Genomic DNA, 20,262 nt, shown 5'->3' with positions numbered 1-20,262 from the left:
GATCTTAGGCAAGATATTGCCCAAAAAGGACAGGACCTCAACTTTAGAGGAGGAGGATATGACTTAAATACTCTCTAAGGCCTTCAGAGCTTTAAAGTCTATGGCTTCTATGAATGACTGCCAGCTGCCATAAATAGGGAAGATTCATAGAGCTTGACTTGACATAGACAGGATTCTGTAAGACAGATCTGAGCACTGAAAGATGAAATGGGAAGTACAAAAAAATGTTGCAAGTAGAAAGAACAGTAGAGCAAAGAGTGGGAGCAAAAGTACTGAGGAGGCAAAAGAGCAAAACATATTCAGGTCACAGAAGTAAATTCAATGTGGCTGAGCCAAAGTGGAAAAGTGCACAGATCAGAGAAATGGAACCCCACCAGGGCAATGCCCTCCCAATGCCTACCCAACTCCTCAGGCAGGAATTTCCATATGGTGCTATTTGAGAAGAGTCAGCATAGGTCCAGGATTTGGTCCTATACTATACACATTGAGAAATTTTATTTCATGATCATGCTAACTAAACTTACACAATTTATAAAAACTTATAATCAATTTATAAAAAGAATGTAAACCTATCAATATTTGACAAGAACATACTCCCTCCCGATTTCACTTGCAAAAAAAAAAAAAAAAAAGACAAATTAAAAGACTATTTGGTGAGCCCAAAAACTGTTACAAAAGAACTAGTAGTTTGAGCTATGGTTGAACTGACAACACAAGCCACCATAGATAACCAACTTATCCTAACCTCATTCTAGATTCAAAATATAGGTCTCATGGCCTTTTCAAAATGTCCCGACTCCAAAAGAGAAAGAGATCCTAAAATTCATCTAAAGAACAATTTTTGAAGATTTTCATATTTCTTGCCCAATTAAAAAATAAAATATTTACCTGAAAAAGTTTAATAAACTCATTGGAAGAGTCACGCATAATGCACAACCTAAAGGGAAGAATATTTAAATTATCATGAATTCAAGGGTGATTTTTATAATGATCAAGTACATACAAAATATGTAATATTTCTAGACCCAATAATTTGCAGGTTCAGGTTTACCTCTGTAATGAAATTAAATGCATTTTTGAACAACATTTACAACGGGAAGAGTGGCGGTACAGTTTGGTGATTCAGAGCAGAGACTCAAGGAGCCAGAGTGGGTTTGAATCTCAGCTGTGCCACCAACTGGTTATGTGACTTCAGACAAATTAACCTTTCAGTGCCTCAGCTTCCTCTTTTATAAAACAGAGATGATAGTAGTATGAACCCCATAGACGTTTAAGAATCAAATGAGTTACTACAAGTAAAGACACATGGAATAGCACCTGGTACACAGCAAATCGCCAGTAAGTGTTGAGTTATTGGAAAGGAGACGATTAACAGATTCTGCAGCTTCCCATTTGCACTTACTTTCACCTCTAGCATTCTTAATTTCTCCCCTACCCTACACAGCAGTTCTTTCCCTTCAAACCTAAAAACAAGGATGGCCTTCCCAAGAAACCCTACCACTGCCTCTGCTGCCCTCACCATCTACTGTCTTACTCTGCTCTTTCCTCTCAGCCCTCACACTTTCCTGTTGTCTTCAGTCCCTGAGGACCCTTACTCATTCTGCCTCCCCTCCGCAGAAACTGTACTCTTAAAGTTTATCAATAATACTCTTTAATAATCAAATTCAGTATCCTCCTTCATTCCTGACTTCTAAGAAAGAGAACTCTGCTGTCTGACAATCCACTCACTGCAATTCTTTCCTCCCTTGGCCTTTGTGATTCCATTCTCCCAACGTTCCTGCTAGCCATCCAACCACTATATTTGGTGTCCATTATTGGGAACCCACCTCCTGCATATTCGTAACTGGGTGTCTGGCTGTGCTCCACTCTCCCTCAGAATATCTTCTCTCACAGCTTTAACTCTAAGACCTGCAGATGACTCCAAAATCTAGGTATGTTCTCTTGGACAAATCAATCTCCCCGAGCTTCAGATTCCACAGCTGTACAAGGACGGTGGGTTAAGTGATTTTCTAGTGACTCTTGCATCTTTAAAATTCTCTGATGCTGTGATCTGTAAAGATGTAAATTCCTGATCTTTCTCTCTTTCAAACTCCAAATCAATATATGTGGCAACCTTCTGGAAACTTCATTTGGATATTTCCTTGTCCCTCATCATATTAGCCCTAATTTGTCCATTCTGGACTCCCGGTGACTAAACTTGGCTTGGCAGGGGAGGAGGGGTGGTGAACACAGCTATGACCTTAGGGATCAAAGGTAGAAGAGCATTCCTTCAAAACAATTCCTAAGACATTTTGCTAAAAACAGATGAAGACTAGAATCCACCAAAAGGAAATCTCATCTCAGAAGATGAATTACTCTGCTACTTCCAAGCCCAACTGGAACAAAGTCTCCCAAGTAGAAGATCTTAGAGGGAATGGAAGAAGACAAGATGTCCTCAATGTCCTCAGAAATTTTTAGCAACTTATTGCATGTCAAGCTGGGGCACACCGGCAGGGAACCATGGTGAACTGAATTAACTCAGAATCACACATAGCCCCAAGGTACTGGAACTAGGCTGAGAGAAACTTGCAAAAGATTTGGTACCAAGAGTATTTTTAGTTTGAAACATCCTGAAATAGTTTTATCTTAATTAAGTATAGTGAGCATGTAGAAAGCCTGAGCTCAACGTAGGCTGTCAAAGAGAATCACTGCATCTTCTATTTCTTCTCCAAATAGCACTTGATATACTTTCTGTAAAAAGTATTTCCTAACTGAAATGCTTATCCATTAAGCTGTATATAACAATAGCATATAGAACCCACACACATGCAAGACCCACTTTTCATATTGGCCATAGGAAGGTCCAGACTGCATAATATAGGAAACTTAACAGTTATAGAAAAATTAGAATTCATAAAAAAAAAGGGTTGAGTAGAATGAGATGAACATCAAGGATAACATGGTCACAAAAAAATGTTTCAGTTCCTTACATCTCCAGGCTCATTTATTAAACAGAAGCTTCAATTAAAACCACCAAGACAAAAAGTACTCTAAGGAAAGTAAAAAAGACAAACAATAAACAAGGGGGGAAATGTCATTTATATAAAAATAAAGGATTAATATGCCTAATATATAAAGAGCTTCTAAAAATAAAGGAAATGGTTAGCAATCCTATAGCAAAAATTGGCTAGAGACAGGATATACAGAAAAAAAGAAATATAAACGGCTCTCAAACACTAGAAAAGTTCATTCTTAATAAGGGAAAGGCAAATTAAAACTATACGGATATATCATTTCTTACCTATTATACACTGGCAGAAATCCAAAAGTTTGACAATATACTATGTTGGTAAAACTAAATAAACAAGCACTTTCATGCATGGTTGGTGGGAATTCAAAATCAGACAACCCACATGGAAGGGAATATGGGAATACTTAGTGAAATTGCATACATTTGTCTTTTACCAAAATACCCTGGCAAAAATATGAAAAGACATATATATGTACGAGATGATTTATTGCAGCCATTTGTGTAACAGCAAAAGACTGGAAATAACCCAAATGTCCATCAACAGAAGGATGTCCAAATAAAATATGGCACATCCACACATGAAGTAGCAGGCAGCTGTAAGAAGAAATGAGGAAGATCCCTGTATATCACTATGCAGGGATCTCTAGCGAATACTATTATGTGGGGGAAAACAAAAACCAAAAAAAACCATGTGTAGTAAAATACGTATTGTATGCTACCATTTACCTATGAAAGGGGGTGATAAAAACTACACACACACACACACACACACACACACATTAAGAAAGAAACAATGAAAAGATAAACCAAAAAAGTAAAACTACGAAGAGTTACTATGAGGGAACAGAAGATTAAGGTAGTGATGGAAGCTAGATTTCTCTGAATGTACTTTGTTTTAGATATAGACTTGACTTTGTAATCATGTGAATATGTTACATAATTATAAAGGAAAAATAAATTTTACAAGAAAAAGTAACCCCCAAAATCAAACATAAAATGAAACTAACTTAAATGTACATATCCACAGCTGGTGGCATAACCAGAGAATGGTGACTTTAGAATGTAATAACCTGACCGGGCATCTCTAGCAGGATGAACCATAAGAACAAATGGAACTCCAAAAAAACCAAAATCTTAAACAATTTTCAGTAATCATATTGTTGCTGATTTTGATACTATGTTCTCAGATTGTTATGGGCGTTCCATGGAACAAAGCAAACGAATAATTATTTTGTGTCATTGAAAGCAAAGACTTTTGCCAGAGTTTAAAGGAAATACAAATGTAAGATCCATGAGGTTAAGCAAAAAATCTGTATCATCAAATTTGATTTGGGATTATCAGTATGAAATAATGAGGTATTTTATCAAAAAACAAACTTTATTCCCCTGGATATCCACTGAATGAACAGATTCCTAAGCAATGATCATCAGTGTGTGTTAATACTATTAGGTGAAGAGTTGAGGCAGAACTTTGTATCAGATGAAACAGACATACAGTATCTTAATTCTCTGATCGCTATTGACACCATGAAAAGAAAGACAACTAGATACTGTGTGCCTCCTAATGTGATGCAGCAAGAAGTATCATTGCCTTGTAAGTACTGTTGCCAAAAATTTATAAATTACAAAGATAGCAATATGCCTATTACAGCACCCATTCAACATTCAAAGATAAATCTCAGGTATCAGAGGATTCCATTTTATCTTTAACATTCAAATGTAAAAATGCAGCAAACCTGTCATAGGACAAGCTGCATAAATCACAAGATTCACACATGGTGGGAGATGAAAAACTAGCCATTTTTCAAGGTAAAGAAACCACAAGCACCCAAAAATGAATATCTGGTAGATAACAGTGGGGTTCCTAAAATATCTGTGGTCCAGACCCACAGAAAAAGACCCAAACTACTCCTTGCCGAAAGCCAGCACCATCTTCTCAGCTCTTTCAGCTCTCACTCTATAACTGAGGTTCATCAATAGAAAGAGGGAGGATTATTTTAGAGATAAGGGAACAGAGCAACAGACATCAAGTTTTGTTTTTATTTTCTTCACTCTGCAAAGATCCTAGTGCCATTCCTAGTGCCCCAAAATAACAAACCAGCTTCCTCTTCCTCTTTGCCTCTTTTCATAGAAAACACACTCTCCCCGACTCAGTCATCCTGTACATATCCCCTCTGGCTAAAATCAAAAGGGAAACATCACCATGATCAAAAACCTTTACCTAGCATTCAGAGGCTTAAGAAAAAGAGTATCTGAGCAGAACAGAAGCTCAATTTTTGAAGTGGATGTATTATAAAGTAATCTGTGTTTCATCACTATTTTCTCACACTAATAATCTTCAAATTTTGAGATAACTATGAAATCTATACTAAATGTCCACCTAAATGTGGATCTTACAATACAGTCTAGATTAGTTTGAATAGTCAGCTTGCAAAATTTGTGTGATCTATTTTGGTGTTTCCTTCCAATTAGAAACAGTTGGTACTGAATGAAAAAAAAAAAAAAAAAACCACGGAAAATTTTTTTCCTTAATGTTTGGTTGAAACCTTACAGGACTGCAGGGTTGCTCTGCTTGCTGGAGGTGGGCGGGGAGAGTGTTGTTGCTTGTTATAATCAAACACTGGCTTTGATAACAAAGTGATGTTAAAACAGGCTTCAACATGGAGCTTCTTACCAATAATCATTGCAGTGAATAGGTCTCTATATAAGAAATTAAACAGGAAAGGTTCATACCAGGCCTCAACTCCCACAATCGCAGTCACTATGTAGACAAAAGAAATAGTCTGGAAGGGAAATGCAGACAAAAGCATACAAAGCATTAACAGCTGGAAAGATCAGGGAGTCAATGATGCTTTACGCAGCAAAAATCTAGTACACAGTTTTAGTAAAAGCAATAAGTATGCTTAAATTTGATACTGTGGCAAGTCTTCTTGCCTTTAAAATTTTTTTTCAGCCAACAACGCCATAAAATAACTAACTTCTAGACAGTGCAAGCAGCTGGCTATCATTTGGAACACTTTAAGGCACCTCATGAATTGGTTAAGCCATAAGATGATCCAATTTGCCCACCCACTTTCTTCAAACACACTCCCAACTTCTGATCTTTTACTATAGCTTTAGGTGCAGACGGGCAAAATGGCAACACAAAAAGCTGGGACTCAAAGGCGGGGGGAGTTAATAGCAAGCCTATTAAGTAAGAGAAAACAAATCTCTCTACTCACTGAAAAGTTGGCAATGAAGACAAAAAGCCAACACTTTAATTATATGTGCATAACTTTCTTTATGAGATCAACAGTTCAAATGAATGTTAAGAAACTTCAGTTTTTGGCATAATAATAACACTGTGATTATATTTTTTAAAGTGAGTTCTTACATTTAGAGATATAGAGTGAAATATTTATGACATAATGTCAGAATTTTCCTTTAAAATGATTGGGAGGAGGGTGAGGAAGAGTATACGTGAAACTAGACTGGCCACGTGTTAACTGCTGAAGTCAAGTAATAGGGACAAAAGGGTTCACTACACTGTTCTCTCTACTGTGGTACATGTTTAAAATTTTTCATAAATACCTAAACATACTATAAAATGAAAAGGAAACATTTTTAAAGCACCCATCAGTTCTAACCAAAAAAAGCATCAGGTCAATAAAGAAGGAATGACAAAAACTTTCCCAAAACGACAATGTTGAAAATTTAACAAAGAACACATACTTACCACTTGGCTAATGTCATATCCCCATGGCAGGAAAAGAATCCCTGTGTTATACTTTTCCCAGTGGGACAGGATGAAAGAAAATAAAACTACCCATAGCAGGAGATAAAGAACAAAAACACTGACACCAGATGATCCTCGTCCAAAAATGGAATACACAGTTACAACAAAGTAAACACATGACCAACTATCCAGGCCATGGTCAAAAAGCTCCCCTAACGGGGTGCTGGAATTGGTTCTGCGGGCTTGCTTTCCATCCACGCCATCTGCGATAAGAACACATTACCACAGGAAAAGGTCAACATCTGCACCAGTAGGGAGAAAGTCTTCTTTAAAAATGGAGAGAAACAAAATAAAACATATCAGCGTATCACAGGAATGTTAATTAACTAAACTATAACTACCAGCCAGGACGATGAAAATCCAACCTTTAATTCCTACAATGCAAAGATATCAGAAATAAAATCTGTAGTTTCTCAAAGTTTAATCTAAAAATATGTTAGATTATACCGAATGGTGTCGATTTTAGATCTGGGGAAGAAGCTCTCTAGCTAGACTCTGAATTCCTCCAAATATGCCTAACAACTGAGCTGTCTCACAAGCCACAAATTCTTAAGCCTCCAGAGAACATTCAGTAGTCGTTCATGATAATTTATCTAACCACTCCTTGCTTCAATCATAAAACCTGTTTCATCTTGCTTGCTATCACAGTCACTTCTTCACAGATGTACGATCTCCACAATTTTAAGTGCTTTCAGAAATGGCTTTGAGTAAATATATATACTGCATAATGTGTGTTGAGTAATTGTAAGAATTAAATTTATTGAAACTGTGCAATGCACTATTCTTGATGCTGTGAAGATTATAAAAATCTTAGAATAAACTATTCTAGTAGTTTAAACTAGAATAAACTAGTAGAATAAACTAGTCTAGTAGTTCTAGTAGACTAGTAGAATAAATGAAGATTATAAATTGTTACTTCAAGGCAGGTTTTACAACAAATAGTTCACAGTAAGTTTGTGCCCTCAGAGTGTTTAAAATCGAGAAAGGAGGCAAAACATGACATTAAAGATATGATATATCACAAACCACAGAAGAATAGAGAAAAGGGACGAGTTCTCTTCAGGCTAAGAGAAACCAGACTGGCTTTCCAGACAAGATGAAATCTGAGTGGGGACATAAAGAATGGGTTGGATTTCAGTAGACAGGAGGTAAAGGAGTCTGCCACTTCAAGAGGAGGGAGTGCTATCAGCAAAAACACTGAGACAGAAAAGCACACCAGTTCAGAGAATTGGCACTGTGGACCAAATGGTCTCTGTTGCAACTATTCAACTGTGTCTTTGTTGCAGAAAAGCAGCATAGACATGTAAAGGATGAGCAGAGCTGTGTTTCACTAAAACGTCACTTACAAAACCCAGCAACTGGTCAGATTTGGCCCACAAGTGGTAGTTAGCCAATTCTTATCTTATTCTTTGAAATCCTAGCAAATGACAATATTTTTCACAGAGAAACTCACAAACATATTTATCAAATTGAAAAGGATATTAATAAACCCTAGTTAAAATGAATTAAGCATAGGAGAAAAATGTTAATTTAGTAGGTGGCTATCCTTGCTGACAGTTTTACCAGCCATTGGCTAAAATGAGTATTTGCAATTTCTTACCTAGAGTGTAGGCTGTGAAGTTTAGGATGCCTACTACAATCCAAACCCAATCAGGTACGTGCTTGTGACCTGGTGCTGTAAGGAAAAGCAACTCAGATTTTAATGCAGTCTAAGTACAACTGTTCTTATCATGTATATACTGTCAGTGAGAAATGTTTCTATTTATTAAATAGAAGTTGAAGTACTTTACAATATATCTTGAATGCGGAACTAGGTAAATATTAAAATATATCAACAAACTGACAAAACCAAAGAACTGCCCAACCCTTCATAAGTAACAGGTATTTATTTTGAGCTTTAATCATAACCCAAGACTGTTCATCTGTACTTAAAAATTACTTATGCACCTAGAATGAAAAATAATGTTTCTGGAATTTTAAAAACACTTGTGTTTCAAATGAACTTATTTACAACACAGAAAGAGGTTCACAGACATAGAAAACAAAGTGGCGGGGGAGGAAGGGATAAATTGGGAGTCTGAGATTTACAGATACTGATTACTTATATAAAATAGATAAACAACAAGTTTCTACTGAGTGAACTATATTCAGTATCTTGTAGTAACCTATAATGAAAAAGAATATGAAAAGGAATATATGTATGTACATGTATGACTGAAACATTATGCTGCACACCAGAAATAGACACAACATTGTAAACTGAGTATACGTCAATTAAGAAAAAAGCTTGTGTTAGATCTTTGTTGTTTATAATTATACTATAAGCATGTATTAAGCCTTCAACCTAAACTCTCACTATATTGTTAATTAACTAACAAAAGACCTTTTGATTTGGGTATAGACAGATTACCTTAACTGGATGACTTTGGCATCAGAATCATTCTGAAATGTCTGGACCTCACTTCTGTCCCCTCAGATAGAACAACTAAGATTCAGGAGGTCTGGGGTCTAGTTCTGGGCTCTGTCATCAACCAATATTGTGACCTTGAGTATATGATCGAACCATTTCCCAAATACAGTGGAACTAGATGGTTCATATGATCCTTCAAGTTGAATGACTTGGGAAACATAATAACATTTACATACTTTTAGCTCTCTTAATAACTAAGTAAATAATCTTATTTAGTCAGAGAAAATAATATTTCTAGTTACAAAGATAAACTTTTGAGGATATCCTGAGGATTAAAATACAAAATTTTTTTAAAAAACAGTATCAAGATCATGCTTAATGAAATTTAATCTTATTTATTATTCATTTGGTACTCATGATCTTCAATTACCATTTTATTACATGTACAGAAGCTATGGCTAATATTTTCAGTTGATAAAGTTAAGCATATGTATAATTTCAATATTCAGAATTTCTATAATATCACAAATCCCTAAGTGTTTGAAACTCCGAATTTTCCTACAAAAACAATGCTGCCAGTGATTGTTAATTTTTCTAGGTCAGTGCAGAAAGTTTGCTGAACTCATAACAGAGATGAATTATAGTACTAAAACTCCTGACTACAACATTTACAAGTACACTTATTGGAAAATATATCCTCTAACTTAGAATGCAAAAAATACTCATCTACCTCTGTCTTTCTTTCTGTTCCTTTCAATTCCATCAACTGTGAGCAATGAAAGTAAACTGTGTCTCTCACATATTCCGCCTCATCCTGAATACACCCCAGATTCTCTTCCATGGCCAGGGCAGAAGCTGGGTGTGGAGGAAGTGAAGACAGGAATAGGTGGGAAAGAAGAAACTGGAGTTCGCGGCTGAAAACTGCCCAAAAAATGCATTTTTCCTCTCTTCCTCAGTAAGGGTCCAGACTTCTGTCAATAAATATTTAAAGGTCTAACAACCATTTTCAGAGGAAACTCGGAGTTATTAAAGGCAAGTATGGATGCTGGAGCTGAGGGAAAGAGATATCATATTCCCCTTAGAAAAAGATAATTTTTATTCCATAACTAGAAAGAGGGAAGGGATATTTCTGGAATTGGTAGGTATGTTGGGCCCTGCTTATATTCATTTTCAGGAAAAATTTCAGTCCTAATTTTCTGTCGTCTTATAAATCCAATTACTCTTTATTTACCAAAACCTCACTGCTTTTTAGACAGCATATCTAAATTCAATAGCCAAGTTGGCTTCTAGAACTTAACAGAAACATACATGACAGACTGTGAAAACACAACTTAGCTCTTCCACCCAATTCGAACATTTTACATACCCTTAAAATATCTAAAACTTTTCAGAAATGCAAATATCTTAATAGAACCAGAAATTAGCCATATCTCACTTTTCTCTATTTGGACATTTTACATTTTATATGAAAGTAATAATCTTACCTGAAGCATAAAAGTCAGGATCAAAGTATGCCATAAGTAGAAAATTGAATACAACCAGCAGAAAGCCAGAAAAGGTTATCAGATTTGGAGCCAGCCAAGTAGGAAATACCTAGTTTTTTTTTCAAAATAATTACAAAATAATTAAAGTATAGAAATCTCTCTGTCCACTACATACCATAATATGCAAATCTGTCATAATAAAAGCTATAAATTCGAAGGATCTACAGGAGTTATATATATTCAACTGTAAACCATAATCTGCAGTTAACAGAAATAAGCATCTCTATTTTCTATATTTTAAATAATTCTATAATCAACAGACTTTTATAATCATAACATTATATTTATTTTAGAAAAGTTTAAAAAGCATTTTATAAATATGATAGATTCTGGAGCATAAACTTACACTTCAACAAAGATAAATCCTCAGTTTGTGACAAAGGGAAAGGAGGCTGGTAGAGGTATTCTCTAAATGTCTTACTGCACTGACAGCTGCCTTGTAATATTCCGTAAAACAGTTTAAAATATTTCAAACTTACTAAAACATAAGTGCATGCTTATTAATATTCTTACCTTTACTACAGTGTTCCAAAATGGATGCATGACATACAGAGAGAGTGGATTGGTATCCAGAGCACTGTACTGTTAAGAAATGAAAGAAGATACTCAGAGTTAATCCTTGCATCCTAGCAAGTAGAACGATATTTCTCAAATGAAAATTAATACTAGAAAAATAACCTGGAGAACATATCTATTTATGATGTCCTCATCTGAGTAACAGAACTGGAAGAACAACATGAATGAGGCAAAGACAGACAAGCACAGCCAGATTTTTTTTACTCACATCAACTTTTGTAATATTACAGTTTCAGCACAAAATTTTATATTGCTTACAAGTGCTCATCTACTATAAGCAGATTAGTAATAAGCACACTGTGTGCATTCACACAATGACCTCAATTTCCTTCATCCCTCTCAACTAGTAAGAGTCTAGCTGTTTTACCCTTGATACCATTACTAATGCACATACTGGCCATGCAATCTTGGGCAAGTTACTTAACCTGTCTTAGTTTCTTCATTTGTAAAATGAGGATCAGAGCCTTTACCTCAAAGGACTGTCATAAGGATTAGATAAACTAATAATACACAGGCAGCACTTCCAGCAGGACCTAGCCCACAGTAAGTGTTATGTAAGTATTAGATATCAGTAAATGCGTTTTGAGCACCAAAGCATGACAGATCCATTTACAGCAGGAAAACGGATTACTTAAATAAGCAAAGGAAGACAACAACAGGTTAGGTATTCAGATGTATTCCCCAACTGTTCAAAGGTAAAATTCAAAGGATATTCTAACAAAATATCAGTATATAATTATGTAAAACTTCGAGTTGATGACTTATTCCCCAGACACACACACACTGGAGTCCCTGGCATGTAGGAAGCAGTCCACTAGGTGTGGGGAGGAAAGGATACAAAATTGGTAAGGGACAATTCTCCACCTCAGGGAGTGGAAAAATTACCAATTCAACAAGCTGACATTTAACCAATGTCACAGTAGTCAAATGCCTGAAAAATGTTGCAACTTTGTTTTCTATTTATGTTTAGTATATACATAAGAAGTAAACATTTGAGTATCTAATTTTTTAAAAAATAATCATTAAAGATAAAAATTTCTTCCTGAATGCTTTAGGAGTATGCAGGAAATATTTCCCAACGTGTTTGAAGACTTAATTTAAAAAAAAAAAATGGTGGGGCAGTAATTAGGTGTTTATTTATCTGTAACAAAGGTACTGGGGATTGAACCCACTACCTCATTCATGCTAAGCATGAGCTCTACCCTCCCCCCTGACTATACCCTCCCCTTGAAGACTTGAAAGTGTGATGGAGCAAAAAAGTAAATAAATAGTAACAGTTTAAAATACTCTAGCAAAGAAAGTTAACTAGTAAGTCAAATGTTTATTCAACAGACTTCATGTCTGAGTGCCTCCATGTCTCCACCCCACGCTGACTGAAATGGGATAGCGTGGACAGAAGATGCAGGACAGACAGTGGGAAGAACACGGTGAAGGAGAACACCCTCTGCCTCCGCTGGCCAGAGTGAGGCTCTCAGCACAAGCCTACTTCAACGTGCACGGCTGCTCTCTAAAATCAACTTCTGATTCCATGGTTCTCTACAGCCTACAACGCGATGCCACACAATAGCTACCACTACATCTGCACCTCTGCAGGATGAAGGAGTCCCCACTGACAGGACTGCCTGAATTTAAGTTTTCAGAACCGAGGACATGCAACCAATATGAACCCCCAGAAGCTGCCAGTGACAAGGCGGGAGGGCCCTGGCCTCCTCCACTTCACCGAAGTCTGCACCCAGACCCACATGATGTAGCCAGCAGATCCAATAAGCTGGAAAACACACATTTCAAGTCCACTATCTACTGCAAAGCTCAAAAGTTATAAGAAGTCCAAATCAGAACAAAACGGTTTACAACATCACACGAATAGTTAATACGATGTACAAAGTACAGTGCTCTTAATTGAAATGTTTGCTGAATGAGTCTCATTCAGCAGCTATCCATACTTCGAACTTTGACCTAAGAGAAGGTCCTTAACTCACAGTATTTTGATTTGAAAAGCTCTGCTTTTAAATTCTTAAGTTTAAATTCTAAATCTCTACTTCAGGAGACCAGCAGAAATATGAAAAGAATATAGAACAATATAAGAAGGTCAGTTTGCCTAGCTGGATTTTTCGCATTTAATAAAAACAGCTGGTGAGCTCAAGTACAGCAAGAAAATTTAATATGAGATTACCGCGGGCAGCAAACAATAAACCTGAAGAACACTCTGTGCTCTAGCCTTACACACTTGAGTATTTTTGAAGGTCACATATCACTTGGTGATAAACAAAGAAACTTGAAACTGTCTTGTGAATCAATAGGAGGAAAGAAGAATGAGTCAAACCTTCCACATGCATGAAAAAAATAAGCAAAATGTAAACTTTAAAAGGTGCTCAACTAGATTTAGTTAATGCCTGTTAAGTATATTTTTATTTTCTATTGAAAGATGTTTTGATGTATACCAGAATATCTGAACCAGGTGGATAATCCACTGTTAAGGCCTGCTGGACTTGCCTGATCTTCAGTCTGTAGGGCCAGACCAAGCTAGTACCCTGGAGAAAGGCTTGAGAACCACAGCCTAAGTTTGAGAATCATTCTAAGGCAAAATCTCAGAACCACAGGAGTTCAGGGGACGTCAAGTTCTCATGTGCCTGACTGTCATCTATGGGAACAGGTAAAACAGTCATCTGGCCTCTTTTAAATGCCTCTGGTTACCAAAAAACTCATTACTTCTAGAAATAGCCCACTCCAGTGTTAAAACAACTTTTCTATACACTAACAAAATCCTCCCCTTACCCCTTGTTTTCTATCCTGTTTTTAATATGCCTTACAAAACTAACCAGACAAGGGTCCAATTTTTCTTCCAAACAATAATGCTTCAAATATTTGAAGATGGTTTTCCCTGTCACACCTACATCTTCTCTTCACCTGGTTAAAATCTCACGTTCCTTCTGCTGCTCATCCTTTGCCATAGTTTCGGTCTCCTTCATCATCTAGGTCTAGTTCTCTAGACCAGAGGCTGGAAAGCTTTTTCTGGAAAAGGCCAGACAGTAAATATTTTAGGCTTTGCAGGCCATATGGTCTCTGTAACAAACACTCAACACTGCCACTGAAACAGGAAAGCAGTCACAGGAAACAGGGAAACAAACAGGCATGCTGTGTTCCAATAAAACTTTACTCACAAAACAGGTGCCTGGGGCTTTAGTTTGACAGCCAGTGCCCCGGACAATCCAAGTTGTTAAATCAATACAAAAGTGTGATCCAGGGCAAAAGGAACATTTCAAGTGGTGCATGAGTACAAAGGAGATCCTGACTAGAAGCCCTTCTTCCTCAACAACTCCTTTCTTAACTGATGTTTAACATGGTATTAATTTCCTGCGGCAATAAAGTCTCACTGCAGACTTACACATACCTTCAGTCAGCTGAACTCCTCAGGTCTTTCTTATACAGACTGGTAAGCCACCTTTCTCTGCACTAACACGAGGCTGACTGTTGGAACCTAAGTGTAAGACCCGACCTTTACCATTTTAACATTTCATCTTGCTAAAGCCCACTCATCCTTCTCCTCAGGGTCAGACTTAGTTATCCAAGGTACCAGCTATGCCCCCCAAACTCACAGCAAGTAAAGCTGTCACGCTACAATGCTTTCACCTACGTCTCTGCAAAAATGCTGATCAAGGTAGAATGTCTAAACATTTCCCTCATGGAATTTTGTACTGTCATCTATGGCGATTAGTCTATCTTGCCCACAAGAAAAAAATTTCATAAAGTCTTAGTGAAATTCAGAATTACCTTAGATAATGTTTTTCCAAATATTAGAAAGTTTCAAGACTTTTTTTTTTAACTTCAGTACAAGTCAGGAAATAAAGCAGAATTCATTCTTCATTCATTCATTAAGTCAACAAATATTTATGACTGAGTGCCTATGACTGTACCAAGAACGGTGCTAGACCACTAGAAAGAAAATGGTGAACAAGACCAAAATGCTTCCTGTGTTCACCAAGTCTGCAGTCTAGATGGTGAGCAAGAAAACAAGTCATAATCACAAGCTGTGATAAACACTGTGAAGGCAATAAACATTGTTGTACAAGAGGGCCTGAGTCAGGGTGGTCAGAGAAAGTTTCTCTGAGGAGGGGAACTTAAGCTACATCCCAGAAGATGGCAAGACAGGTAAAGAACGTATGAGACAGAACAGTGAGTCAAAGAAGCAAGACACTAAAGAGAACATGCTGTTATAAGTTACATTCACATGAAGCTCAAAAACAGACAAAGTTAACTTACGGCAAAAAGAGGTCATAACAGCAGTTTAGTGAGAGGGCTAAATAGAAGCCTTCTGTGGTGCTAGGTATAATTCTGTATCATGATCTGCGTGCTCATTACATAGGTATATACATAAGCAAAAATGCATTAAATTATATACTTAAGATCTGTGTGTTTATAATTTATATCTAAAAAGAAGACAGAAAATAAAGAATATATGTGTGGCAGTGTGCGTGTGTGTACGTGTGTGTGTGCTGTATAGGTGTTGGGTGGGGGGAGTACATGCCAAGATACCCTCCAAGCAGAGGACAAAATGTGCAAAGACCACAAAGCAGGGGAGGCTAATATAGCTATAGCTTAGTGAGCAAGGAAGAGTGGTATGAAATGAGATTGTAGACATGGGTGGACACCACCCAAAAGGACCACAGCGAGCTGGATTTTATTATAAGCCCAACGTAAGTCCTGATTTATATTTTTAGAGGATCACTTTGTCTACAGTGTAGAAAATGGACTGGAGGAGGGCAAAAGTGCAAAACAGTTACAAGACTGTTACAGTACACCAGGCAAGAGAAGATTATGGATTAGGCTAGCAGCAGTACAGTGACTCTAAATTACTACTAAAATATGCTATAAAGAGCCCATTTTTGAGAAGCACATTAGAAATGTGAGCTTCCTCTTATTTAAGGAGGAAACTGGCTCTAACAAAAGGAAAAACTATGAAACCACTTCCTTGGACCTGAAAATATTTCCTTCATACAGGTACTATAGTTTAAATCCCTTCCATATCCTGATAAGAAAACTGAACTGACACACCCTTGCACTAAATACAGAGCTTTGGACCACTTATTAATTAGACTGAGGCTACTGTCCTAATGCTAATACACATGGTAATACTCTACCATCTATCATCAGAAGCAGATTGCTCTTGCTTTGTCTTATAATCAACCTAAGGATAGGTCTCTAACTGTCAAATGATTTTTAATACAATGCCTGTCTTTACCCATTTGAAATATAAATTTTATACTTATAAAACATATTTTAATTAACCGTGGAAATCCATACAGTATGGATTGAGTACAAGGTAATAATAGTTCATAAACTGCACCTATCATTTCAGATGTAAGCCAACTCAAAATGATATTTGAGTTTTTAAAAAATTATTCCCCAAATACTTGAGTTCTAAATCACCCATGCTTTTAGGAATAAAAAAGCAAGGATAGTCACAAAGAACCAATTTTAATTCACAACTGGGTTCATTGTATGAGATTATTTATTGCTCATACTGACTTTCCAGGTATCTCTTAAGTGAAAGAAACACATTGTCAACCTTTCTTAAGAACTCAGGAGAGAGAAGAAAAATATCAACTCTCCCCACCTGCAAAAGGAAGCTTGGTGTCTAGTATGGTATTAGTACGGTATGGAGGTCAGCCCCTTGCTGACAGGTCTCATGATTTCATCATGTTTAGGTATGAGTCTTTACAGAGGCAGAATCCCTTGTGGCCAACATGTGTTCTACCACTCCTGGAATAGAGTTCTTTAGCAATGGCATTCCAAGCCTCCCAGTCAATCACTTAAGCACAAACATAAAACAGAAGATCCCAATTATTTACAATTCTTATTGGGGGAGGATGTAGCTCAGTAGTAGAGTGCAAGCATAGCATGCGTGAGGTCCTAAATTCAATCCCCAGTACCTCCATTATAAAAAAAAAAAAGCAAATAAAAACCTAATTACCTGTCCCCAAAAAATAATTAAAAAAATTTTTTAATTTAAAAAAATTCTTATTCACTCAACAAATATCAGGGTAGTCAACAGAGCTACCTTCACATACAAATGTGGGACTCACTGAGCAATGGCATATAAAGAAACAATTAAAAGAATGGAGAAAGTTTCCCAATCTGATCCTTTCTGCATCTGGCACATAGTAGGAGCTCAACAAACATATGTGAATCTTTGCACATATGAATGAAAAAATGCATGAACTACTCTGCATGCTTATTAAGTAGCAGTAGAGAGTGACTCCATCGGTGATGAGAGAAACCATTTTCCCCAAGGAACTAGTCCACAGCAACTTTGAACTTCACAAGGGGAAGTTGCTCTTACTCTTCCCTGATTAAAAATACCACGCCTATGTTTGTATGTTATACAGTTTCCAAAGTACAATTATCATCTGTCCTCTTATTTGATACTGTAAGATAAGATAGATTACTCCTCCCTGTTTTAACAGATTAAAAAACTGTAAAATTCAAGGATTAACAGCTAATAAACAGAAAGGTCTACACTGTAAATCCTTTATGAGTCATCTCAGAACATTTCTGTGAAACGGATCACTTTGTTTTTAAGTTACTACCCTCTCCTGGCTCAAATAAAATCATGAGCTACCTAGATCCAATATACTGAAATTGTTATTCCCATAATATCCTGCAATACACATTTTTCTGCTTTCGATTTGTGGCGGACACAGCCTACGATAATCCCCAATGAGTCAAGCCTTTGTATAGTCAATACCCTCCTCTTGATGGTTCATTAGCTCCCTTGAGGGTGGAACCTGTGACTTGCTTCTAACCAACAGAATACAGCCCAGGTGACAGATGCCACTGCCTTGAGAGACATTCTATGGTAATGTCAGTGGGCAGTGAGATCCCATTTCAGTGAATATTGTCATTTATATCTGCTAACAAGTCAGAGAGGAGAAGATGGTGAGAAAAGATGGAGAAGAGCCAGAGCAGCGAGACAAGAAGCAGCAAATCATGATGATGAACAGGTTTGCTTGCTAGACTTAAACAATCTATAATAAACTCCAACAAGAGATGAGAAGGTAAGGAAAAAGGAGGGGTCATTCAGTGAAGGAACCTGAAATCCTTGCTGAGGAATCTAGATATCAAACACATGATAAACACATGGAAGGTACTGCATGTGTTTCTTAAATTCTTAAATCTTAAAGGTTCTTAAATAGAAGAGTGGTATTTGAAAATATTTACTTATTCTTCCTTTCCTAAAATATACTTTCTCTTGACATAACCTCCTGGGGCATGAGTATGTGGGTATATGTTACATGCCACTTAATGTTCGTAAGTACAGAAGTACAAATGAGATAATATATGTAATTAAATGAGATAATATATGTAAGGTAATGCCAGTGAATGCTATATAACTGTCTGTGGTCATTATCATTTCAGCATTTATGATGACACTGCTCTTGCCATCACAACTTTTCTTCACTAAGCTCACCAGGCTCGCCTGCTCCCTCACACACCTGCCACTTCCTTGTGCCTCTAATTTACCACGGTCTTCCCAGTCTCAGTACCTAGGTTCCCATCAGTCTCTGATGGAAACATCTTTCCCCACTCTCCCTTAAGCACCAGGCAAATTTTTATTCGGCAGAGAACTTCTTGACATTTAAGCATTACAGCAGTTAGAAAAACAAGCCATCGTCAGTGAACTGATATTTCAGAAAGTAGTTAAAAAGCAGATTCAAGATGTTTCTTCCAAATAGCACCTAAAAATGGAATCACCTTCTACCTACCACTTAATTTCTCTCTCACTCTGCAGAAGTTTCCCATCCATTCTTCTTTCTCTCCTTCTGAAAGATTCCTCTGTCTCTGCCAACTGCAAAAATTATTCTTTCTATGAGACATTTGTAAATCTATATCTAAGACGACTGAAATACTATTCAAGCCTTACTAATGTATGTGCAGGAGGGAGAGGCCAGTTCCCCATATCTGCTCAAGGAGACCAAGGCACAACTAAAGGTAAGTTACGCTTGAATTAACTGTAACAGGTCCAAGTAATGCCATAAATGACATACTATATTGCAGTCAGCTTGCAGTCATAATAAGTGAAAATCAAAAGATCAGGAATTTTTCATGTTTCCACTGTGACTCTTGAGGAAAGTGTTCCAATCTTCGAAATCACTGCAGAAACATTCCTCTAATGGAGGACAGGTCATCCTCAGAAGATATTTCTCTAGAACATGAAGTTTTCTTTGTTTTAATTCCAAGTCCACAAACTATGCCTCCACATGGTCTCATCCAAGAGAAGTTCCCTGTGCAAAGGTGACCGTTAACCTGCCAGATTCAGCACCATTTATCATTTAAATTATATTTTTTACTTCTGTTCTGTAAGGATCAATCTCTTAGGAGTTAGGTTACTCATGAGATATTAACAATACGCCCTCACTGAAATATCAAGATTAAATCTTAGACTCAACAAATGTTAGGTGCCGTTATTACCAAGGGTACCTTTCTAGAGGTAATGCCTCACACAATGCCTACCTCAGTGACTGCCATCACTATCTACTTAGTCATCCTACCAGAGCCTGAGTCATCCCAAACTCCTCTCCTGCTACTTCCAGCTAGTCAGTTACCATGTTCTGTCAATTTCAGATCTTAAATCAAGGATCACAATCTCAAATGTCCACAGGGATGAGGCAAGTAAACTCAACAAAGCAGGCCTGCATGGAGCACGGGGACTGGTAGAGAAATGGTGCACAAGAGCAAACGCCCTTTTCAAAGACAGCAAGCACTACTCAGCTTCAGGAGCTTCTTGTCAGGAGGAAGTTCAGGGCCTGTGTCATCCACTATTTTGGTTTTTCAAGAGAACCCAGAAATCTGGGCTTTTATGGGGAAAATACTGATTTTTGAAACAAAGTCGGTGTGGGCCAGATTAAACGTATCTGCTGGCCAAATTCAGTGGGCAGATTAAGCAGTT

At 37.1% G+C, this 20,262-nt stretch overlaps 1 protein-coding gene across 3 annotated transcripts in view; it reads right to left on the bottom strand.

Moving 5' to 3' along the window:
• SELENOI (selenoprotein I) overlaps positions 1–20,262 on the bottom strand; it is a 36,996-nt gene that overhangs the window by 11,163 nt on the left and 5,571 nt on the right. The window contains exons 2-7 of one of the 3 annotated variants that reach the window (XM_045511820.2): positions 11,253–11,321; positions 10,680–10,788; positions 8,386–8,460; positions 6,726–6,988; positions 5,744–5,793; positions 889–937 (exon numbers count right to left, since the gene is read on the bottom strand). In XM_045511820.2, coding sequence (XP_045367776.1) covers positions 889–937; positions 5,744–5,793; positions 6,726–6,988; positions 8,386–8,460; positions 10,680–10,788; positions 11,253–11,321 — 615 coding nt within the window. Of the gene's footprint in view, positions 1–888; positions 938–5,684; positions 5,794–6,725; positions 6,989–8,385; positions 8,461–10,679; positions 10,789–11,252; positions 11,322–20,262 lie in introns of all 3 variants that reach the window. The other 2 variants (XM_010948526.3, XM_045511821.2) reach the window with 2 other exon arrangements.

The sequence above is a fragment of the Camelus bactrianus genome, chromosome 15, assembly GCF_048773025.1.
Source record: "Camelus bactrianus isolate YW-2024 breed Bactrian camel chromosome 15, ASM4877302v1, whole genome shotgun sequence".
NCBI lineage: Eukaryota > Metazoa > Chordata > Mammalia > Artiodactyla > Camelidae > Camelus > Camelus bactrianus.
This window is presented reverse-complemented; position numbering and strand designations above follow the sequence as displayed.